Source organism: Salmo trutta, chromosome 14 (genome assembly GCF_901001165.1).
Source record: "Salmo trutta chromosome 14, fSalTru1.1, whole genome shotgun sequence".
NCBI classification, from domain to species: domain Eukaryota; kingdom Metazoa; phylum Chordata; class Actinopteri; order Salmoniformes; family Salmonidae; genus Salmo; species Salmo trutta.
Genome location: NC_042970.1, coordinates 30,033,308 through 30,042,951, shown reverse-complemented (window position 1 = coordinate 30,042,951; position 9,644 = coordinate 30,033,308). Strand labels below are relative to the sequence as shown.

At 43.2% G+C, this 9,644-nt stretch overlaps 1 protein-coding gene across 2 annotated transcripts; it reads left to right on the top strand.

The window, feature by feature from the left end:
- The first annotated feature begins 115 nt into the window (after positions 1-115).
- On the top strand, positions 116-9,441 carry LOC115207762 (Krueppel-like factor 15). 2 transcript variants are annotated; one of them, XM_029775228.1, is made up of 3 exons: positions 116-249; positions 3,725-4,804; positions 6,651-9,441. In XM_029775228.1, exons 2-3 carry the CDS (start codon positions 3,780-3,782, stop codon positions 6,817-6,819), a joined length of 1,194 nt encoding a protein of 397 aa, XP_029631088.1. In that variant the 5' UTR covers positions 116-249; positions 3,725-3,779; the 3' UTR covers positions 6,820-9,441. The 2 variants fall into 2 exon arrangements, with proteins under 2 accessions (XP_029631088.1, XP_029631089.1); XM_029775229.1 differs by lacking the exon at positions 116-249 and having other exon boundaries at positions 2,915-4,804.
- The last annotated feature ends 203 nt before the right edge of the window (positions 9,442-9,644 follow it).

The window sequence follows — 9,644 nt, the reverse complement described above, 5'->3', positions numbered from 1 at the left end:
GCCCATCGAGCGGAAACCAATAAATCCCTTGTTTTAGGGCGAGCCTCCGTACGCTTAGCCAATCAGAACGGCGGAATTGGATCCGTGCCTCCTCGTGTACAGCAATGCAGTCATGTGATGGCCACAGAAAGAATGCCAACATGGAACTGTGGCAAGGACGGGATCCCTTTCTGCAAAATAAGACGACGGTGAAAAACTTCGAGGACGGTGCATTTCGAAAGGTTTTAATATAGTTAATGATTATCGACGGTAAGTTCACCCTCACACTGGTGGTATTTGCTGTTTTCGGTTGACCCTACACTCCGAACTTGAGACTTGTGAATTCCTGTCTGGCTGTTGTAGTCAGGTCCCTTTTGCCATGCACCTCGCCTGCCCATACGCTGAATTTAAAAGCAGTTGAAGTTGTAAATAATACTGTTTGCTGATTTCGAAGATAGTTAATCGATTCTAGGCCTATTACAGTTTTCACTTTGGTGTAATACGCACTTATTACAGTCCTGCTCCATGTTGTTTTGCGCCCGATACATATATGCGCGTCATGTGGCCAATGTTCAGGGTTGCCAGGTCTAGCTTAAATGTTGAGCCAATAATTGCTCAAAACCCACCCACAAGGCCTGAACTAGGCCAACAAATGTTTTTCGCAGCAAGTAAGGAGTTGACACATTTATTCAATAGGTGTCTCCGTAATGACAATCTAAATACAGCTGGTAAAATTGCTTTACCTTGTTCTCTACATTTCTCCCTTTGTTATTGGTTTATCACACCAAATGATTAAATTGTAACTATAAATCGAAAAGCTCAAACAGTTTGCTTTTTGCCTTTTATTTAACGAAAAAAGTCAATTAATGTGTGGCTGCAGTCTGATGTCCTAGTCATCCATCCCGCTGGAGCAAGATGGAAAGGGAAACGGAGAGAAGCCATCCATCATGAGTCCAGTACATCAACAGAGTTTAATGTACTATTAATCAATCACTGCTTTTATAATTTGATAGTAATGGAGTTAATCGTTCCGCTCTTTGCCGCAGCGTGCCGCTCTCTCTCCTCTGACTTCAACTTTCTGACCAACATAAATAATTAGGCTACATGGAAATGTAGACTAGGTAGTATGCATATTGGTTACAGCCTCTCGTCCACACCGATACCAAAGCCACATTTTAAAGATACTTTTAATTACTTAAATATAGGCTAAACGCCAGTCATGTTTGACAATTATAATGTAGTATAATTTTCCTAGTTAATGTATTATAATTTACCTAGTTAAATAAAAGGTTAAATAAAATAAAAATAATTAAGCAATAAGGCACGGGGGGTGTGGAATAAGGCCAATATACCACAGCTAAGTGCTGTTCTTATGTACGACGCATCATGGAGTGCCTGGACACAGCCCTTAGCCGTGGTATATTGTCTATATACCACAACCCCCCCAGGTGCCTTAATGCTATTATTATAAACTGGTTACCAACGTAATTAAAGCAGTAAAAATAAAATGTCATACCCGTGGTATACGGTCTGATATACCACGGCTGTCAGCCAATAAACATTCAGGGCGGGAACCAGACAGTTTATAATTAACATTAACATCTAAAGGTTTGATTCTGTTGACATACTCCAAGCACGGTTCGTTCAGATGAAATGGTCACAACAGCGGGGGGGAAAGGCCAGTTCCTGTTGCGCACCTCACACATCACCCACTTTGAAATCTGAGTGGAGGCAGTCAGCATTTTGAAACTATTTAGCCATAACATTTAACATTTTATTAATGAGGCATGTCTTACCTTGTTTCAAGGTAGCTTAGCCAAAATCAGACCATATATTGAGGGAATTATTTTTTTAAACAATTCCTTATGCCATTGAAACCAAAATTTTCTATTTTTCTATTGATTTTCAAATCAACTTTTTTATTGTCCAGCAGGCAAAGACTCAAACTTAGACATATTAGCAACCGATGCTAGTTGTTGCATCTTTAGATCTCCCCTCTTTTCATTTCTGTCACATGAAACTGCTCGCATGTGTGGTGCCTTTTTAGAAGGTGTGTTCCTGCTAATTGCATTTTGGAACATTTGCGTGTAGGGTACTGCTGTGTGCACATTGCTGTACTAATGTGAAGAAATAGTTTATCAACATTTTAAGCTAAATGTTCTGATCTGTTCCATTAGCCTCATTGCCTTACTTTTTTTTTGTTGATGTACAGTAGTTGTATGATTTAGAATCTATCAGCCTAGAACTGTCTCAGTCTGTTTAAACCGTCCCATACATTTTTATTTATCGTCCCGGGACGACGGGGGGCCCTTAATTTCGAGCCCTGGCTACGTAGTTTACCCAGAGAGAAAGCACATAGTTCAATCCTCTTGCTGAAACTGTTGGATGATTATTTCTCAGTTTCTCTCCCTTGCAGTGTTGGTAGGACTGGGGGTGGTCAGGATACAGCGAACGAGGCAAAAAAGAATTATGAGGGAGAAGTATGTAGCTAGCTAGTACTAGTTTGTTGTTCTCACATCGCGTGTCATGACTGGCTTCTGCAGCGCTCTGTCAACACCAATGACTGTGCTCAACACACACACACTGTCATAAGCGTCGTAATGATCGGACCAAACTGCAGCGGGTATGTGAAACATCTTGATTTATTAAAGAAATGAACACTGAACAAAATAACGACGAAAAACAGTCCTGTAAGGTACTCTGACTATACATGGAACAACCACCCACAAAACACAAGACAAAAACCCCTACTTAAATATGGCCTCTAATCAGAGGCAACGAGATACAGCTGCCTCCAATTAGAGACCAATCCCAAACAATACCACATAGAAATAGAAATACATAACATAGAACTAACCCAAAAAACCCAACAACACAAAACAAATACACCCCTGCCACGTCCTGACCAACTACAATAACAAAATGACCCCTTTACTGGTCAGGACGTGACACACACACACACACCCCTCCGGCGCTCCCTCCCCACCACTCATTGGCAGTGTTCGAGAACATCAAAACGACTGCAGGTGACTGCCGACTGACTGATAACCTTGCATCATGAATAACAACTCATTATTATTTGTAGATCGGTCAGTCACAATTTACCCTTGATATTGTGGTTATGATCCCCTCGAACACGGCCACTGACTTACTCACTCAGCAACAGCCTGCATCACTCCCTGATAATCAGTAGTAGTAGGTCACAGTGAAATGTAATAAAAATAAATAAAAGAGAAATGCCATTTTCACCCACGATATGGTTTTCTAAGGAAAACCGCCGACATGGCAACCCTGCTACTGTTTACACTGGGCACATCATTATGCACAATGTACCCATTTAATTATCCCGAGTTTTGCTACATTGGTATGAACGACATAAAAAATTACTAATGTGTTCATTATTTTTCATTTGGTGATAGATTTGCTGTGTTTCAGTACATGCGTGATCCCATTTGGATTGGATGTTTGGCCTAGTCATTTGTAGATTGTCAGGTTTCAGTTATTATTACCAGGTTGCGAAATGGTAATAACTCAAGAGATCTTGCAAATGAAACGCATTCAATTGAATGATTTTGACTTTCTTACGAGAATTAATGCTTTCAACTACCCTTTCTATACATTCCCCATGATATTTATTTTGCCCTATAATTAGGTACTTAATTAAATCGGTGTTAAATATTATATTCTCATTCATGATTCAGCATTTACGTTTTTAACTGCGGTATCCCCAACGTTTTCTATGCAGGTGTAGTGAGAAGCGTGGTTCTCCTGTGTATCTGGACTGTATCTGGACTGTATCAATGGTGTCGTTAAGCAGCAGAGCGCTGGTCTCTGATAATGACCTCTATAGGGACAGTGTTAGCCTGGTCTCCCTGGGGCTTGTAGAGGGAGAGGGCAGCGAGGGGGGGAGCGAGGTGGGTAGCTTTACTTCCTGTTACAGCCCCGAGGCCGGGGACATGGGGGCTCGACTCAGCTTCAGCCCTGGAAAGGAGGAGGATGACGAAGAGGAAGGGGGCCTGCTCCGACTCTATCTGACCCCCACAGAGGGTCTGCCTGACTTCAGCCCCCGCCTGCCCTCACCCTTCTCTCCCACCATGGAGGACATCGAGGAGTTCCTCAGGGAGAAGATGGAGCTGGTGAGAGAGGGGGTTCTCTTCTCTAGTGAACCCATAGAGGAGCCAGCTCCCTCCCCTTCCAGCTCCATGGAACAACTCCTCTCCTTCTCAGGGGGACACAGTGAGCCAGGGACCAGCAATGCCCTGTCACCCCCCACCCCACAAACCCCCAACACCCCTCACACCCCAAGCCCATCCCCCCTCACCCCCTCAGTGCTCCTGGGAGCACCCCTGGTTTTACAGGTCCAGTCCTTGCCTCTGGCCCAGCCTCACCCCCAGACAGGCTCTCCTCCTGGTGCATCCAGTGGGCTGAGATTGGCCCACCTAGTTCTAGGACTCCACGGAGGGCAGAACGTTACCCTGCTGGCCTCACAGGTGCCCTCCACCTCAGCCACTCTTCTCAGCATAACCAGCACGGACGCTCCAGACCAGAAGTATGTGAAGATTGCCCCTCTACCGATCACTGTGAGGGTTGCCGGGGGGCTTGTTGGGGCAACAGTCGTTGGGGGTCACAGTGGAGGGGTTGTGGTCAAAGCTGTGCCCCCCCCTATGGGGAACAGACCCCCTCCTAAAGAGATGCTGAGGGTACACAAATGTTCTCACCCGGGCTGTGAGAAGATGTACACCAAGAGCAGCCATCTGAAGGCCCACTTCCGCAGACACACCGGAGAGAAGCCCTACACCTGCAGCTGGCCTGACTGTGTCTGGAGGTGGGTTAAATCCTAACAATGCTAGTCAACATGCAGAGAAAAAACAGCAACCTTGGGTTTGTTAAATGTAGTTTATTACCATGTAGGCTAGTCATTAACATGTGATAGGATAATAAAATGAAGGGAGAAGAGCCTGTAATGATGGTTTAAATGAAGTGGGTATGAGGATGATGGTTTAAATGAAGTGGGTATGAGGATGATGGTTTAAATGAAGTGGGTATGAGGATGATGGTTTAAATGAAGTGGGTATGAGGATGATGGTTTAAATGAAGTGGGTATGAGGATGATGGTTTAAATGAAGTGGGTATGAGGATGATGGTTTAAATGAAGTGGGTATGAGGATGATGGTTTAAATGAAGTGGGTATGAGGATGATGGTTTAAATGAAGTGGGTATGAGGATGATGGTTTAAATGAAGTGGGTATGAGGATGATGGTTTAAATGAAGTGGGTATGACGATGACAGTGACAAACAGATGCTCTATCACAGTTGTTATTTTTGTTGGAATATTGAAATACAGTATTTCACTGTAATTATTTTGTAAAGCTGAGCATAAAGAAAATATTGTTCTGTCTCTGCAGAGGTAGGGAGTAGAGCTGGTATGAAACGGTAACAATATAGAAGCTCAGCAAATATTAGATATTACAACACACTCACTGTTGCTAACAGTTACAGTTTCCCAATATGCAACTGCAGTGAGCTCTGTAAGGAAAGGATTGGGCTTAGGGTTATTGAGGTAGTTAGAAGATGTGAAAGGATATGCTTATAATGTTTGTACAGTGCCTTCAGAAGTATCACAACCCTTGACTTTTTTCCACGTTGTGTTGTATTACAGCACAAATTTAAAATGGATAAAATTGAGATTCCTTTTTTTTCTGGCCTACACATAATGCCCCATAATATCACAGTGGAATTATGTTTTTAGAATGTTTTGCAAATTATTTAAAAATGAAAAGCTGAAATGTCTTGAGTCAATAAGTATTCAACCCCTTTGTTATGGCAAGCCTAAATAAGCCTAACATGTGCATAATAAGTTGCATGGATTCACTCTGTGTGGAATAATAGTGTTTAATATGATTTCTGAATGACTACCTCATCTCTGTACCCCACACATACAATTATCTGTAAGGTCCCTCAGTCGCCCAGTGAATTTCAAACACAGATTCAATCACAAAGACCAGGGAGTTTTACCAATGCCTCGCAAAGAAGAGTACAGTGAATGTTCCTGAGTGGCCGAGTTACAGTTTTGACTTAAATCTACTTGAAAATCTAAGGCAAGAACTGAAAATAGTTATCTAGCAATGATCAACAACCAATTTGACAGCTTGAAGAATTTTGAAAAGAATAATGGGCAAATGTTACAATCCTGGTGTGGAAAGCTCGTAGAGACTTACCCAGAAAGATTCATAGCTGTAATCGCTGCCAAAGGTGCTTCTACAAATTAGTGACTCAAGGGTGTGAATACTTATGCAAATTAGATTTCTGTATTTCATCTTCAATAAATGTGCACAAATCTCTACTTTGTCATTATGGGGTATTGTGTGTAGATGTGTGAGAATAAAACATATTTAATCCATTTTGAATTCAGGCTCTAACACAACCAAATGTGGAATAAGTCAAGGGGTATGAATACTCTCTGAAGGCACTGTATATTGTAAATACTGTTTGACCCACCATTTAGTGTTCCTATTTCCCTCAGAGCTGGGTCTGAGCTCTAATTTGGGGGCAATCAAACAGTGGGAATAACAGGCCTCCTGACACACTTAGCTGGAACCAACTGAGCTAAGTGTTTAGCATAGAAACAATTAGAATTCAGAGAAATTATTAAAGCACCTCTGTCTCTGTAGGTTCTCTCGTTCTGATGAGCTGTCTCGTCACCGGCGCTCCCACTCTGGGGTCAAGCCCTACGAGTGCTCTCTGTGTGAGAAGAAGTTTGCCCGCAGTGACCACCTCTCCAAACACACTAAGGTGCACCGCAGCCCCCGGCCTGGCAGAATCGTCAGAACTACCATCTGACCCAGCCAGCATCTCGACACAGCAAACCCAGCTCAGCCCAATCGTGACCCTGATGCCACCCTTAACCCCGTTGCAGCACTTGACCTGGACGGCAGAATTATTAGTACCTGCCTCTAGAATTCAGAGCAGCTTGGTCCCACACCTATACCCTGGCTGTTCCTGCCCAACCCAGCCCAGTCCAACCTCAACCCGACCACAGGCTGACAGACTAATCAGACTCATCCACCCAGCCCTTCTCCGGGAAGGCCCCGTTAGGGAGTCTGAGTCCTCATCAGGACACTGGTGCTACAGGAGCAGACCTGGGCCAGAACAGAGTAGGGTTCTGAATCTGATTCAGACCCTGCTGGCCTCTGCCCTCTTTACCCCCTCCTCTCCTCCCTACTGCAGCAAAGCAGATGAGGGCTTGTCCTGGTGCTAGACAGTGAACTAACAGGTAACGGCCATCTCAGGGATGTGATTGTTCAGCTTAAAGCGGATTTCAGGCCTTTAGGTTAAATCACATCCCCCTGCCACACACACACCTTGTTACCCTTAGCAGATGACAAGTGTGACAGGCAGCTGCGCAAGGTCTAACTCTCAGAAGATAATGTTGTATATGTCATTAGATGTGTTTAAAAGACTACACTGTCACACATTCTATTCTACATATTATATTGCTCTGTGAATCTGCTTCAGGAGTTAGATCCTCAAGACAGTCTTATGACCCAGCTCATTCTAGCCCATAATCTGTGCTATTAGCCCAGTTGAAATGTGAAAGTACTGTGTTGATATGTGAGCTGCCAGATTCTCTCAGAGAACAGGTTCGAGTCTATATCTCTTACATATTCCCTCCTGCTCCCTATAGTGCCAAACCTCTGGCCCAATCACATCCCTCCTTGACCCTAACGGCCAATCCAGTACTGTTATCACCACTTCCCTGACCTCGTGCCTCTTCCCACTCCCTAAAAGACCTCAGGGCTGCAGACTAGTGGCTGCTGGTTTTCACCGTGGTGCTTTACTGGTCCATTATGTAATAACTGGTTAGTTAAGAGTCCAATCACACCCACCTGGTTTCCCAGGTTTGCATCAGATGCTGATTGAAGGCAAGTAACTGAGTGAAAACCAGCAGACACCGCGGCCCACCTGGTCCATGCTCTTGAACCTATAAGCTCTTTTACTTTCTTTATATGTCTTTGAAATCAATGTTAATCTGACAAAAGAGACTCGGCGAAAGCTACTTATGTGTATACTGTATGTTTTATACATTGGCTTTTCAATGCAAAGCAATCCAATATGAAGAACTGCTTAGTCATTTACAGTAGTAAAGGTTAGTTGGTTAGGCCAGCAAGCAAAGCTAGTCATTTATAGTGTACAGTACTGTACCTGAAAAGGGCAGCTGATCGTTGTCCAATCTGTATCTGTGAAATATAACATTTACATGTACAGAACATATAGAAGCTCCTATCCAGAGAAACCCGTAGTCAGTGCATTAAGCTATCCAGTGGTGTCTGTGCTTGGTGAAACTGTGGAATGTTATTGAGGGGTCATCAGATCAGCCAGACGGGAGTTAATTATGAGACCTACTCTTCCATTAATGAGTTAACCCATCACACCCCATCAAGATGAGCCCTCTGTTCTCAAGTGCACTTATGTTAGCAGGTCTAGCAGGAGAGGGTTAAGCATGGAGAAAAGTTATAGGTAGCCCAACGGCTAAGGAATTGGACCTGTTGCTGAAAGGTTTCTGGTTCAAATCCTGGGGCGGAAGGGCTGCTGGATTCACATCCTAAAGATGTTCTTCTACTGTTGGGCCCTTAAGCAAGGCCCTTAACCCCACAGCATGCTCTCCATCCAGGGGTCCTGCACTCAGCTTGACCCTGTGCATGTCTCAACTGTGTGTGATGTGTGCTGTAAGACATGGACAATAAAGTTGTTTTCTAAATTCTATGCCAAGGACTGGAGGGCTCTGCTACGAGTATCTAAGCTGTATCTCTGGATTTGAGTGTAAAAGGTGCTTTTTCAACAGGCTACTGCACTTAGGAAACCATATAAAGAAAACAACGGACTTTTCAGGGTAGCAGTTTTGGCCCATATTCCTTGAGAGAAACCAGTGGGTACATGCGCTTTAAACCCACTTATATTGTACTCAAATTTGCCATCCATCACAGTGATTCAGAACTTATGATGAGCCAAACTTTTTTTTAAACACATTTTCTGGTGTGTTAAATTTGGATGGGTAAACTCAGAATGGACCACCATATCATCAGTATCACTGGCAATCATCATCATTAAATGGTATCTTGCCATTACAGAAACTGTTTGTTGTTTTTTAAGATTGTTTGTGTATTTCTTTCTTTGTACATGACTCGTTTGATTAGATGACGACCACATCAACCCACCTAGACAGATGTCTGACCCAGCTGTGTGTCCATGGCTGGTCTGGTCCCCCTGATTCAGTTCTATTGTAAATATTCCCCTTTCTGCCTTACTTTCAACCATAGGTCGATCTCTCCCAGTAACTCTATCTAACTACTGTAATAATTCAGTTCTGCTTAATTACACGTAAAAAAAACAAATATGAAAAAAAATTGAATACCAGAAATGCTATTTTCCTATGTATGACAATAAAGGATAAGAAAATGTAAACACGATCCTCGTCATTATTTGAGTCATGGCTTTTTTTTGTGTGTGTATTTCAAGAAACAAAATGATCCATGCTTTCATTGGGAAGTCATTAAGTCCATCTATTCTTTCATTGGAGTGACATTCAAAGATTGTAAAACTATTGCTTTGTCTCTGCACCAAATAACGGTGTTGATTGTGGCACAGTGGGAGGCTGTTCCTACAAG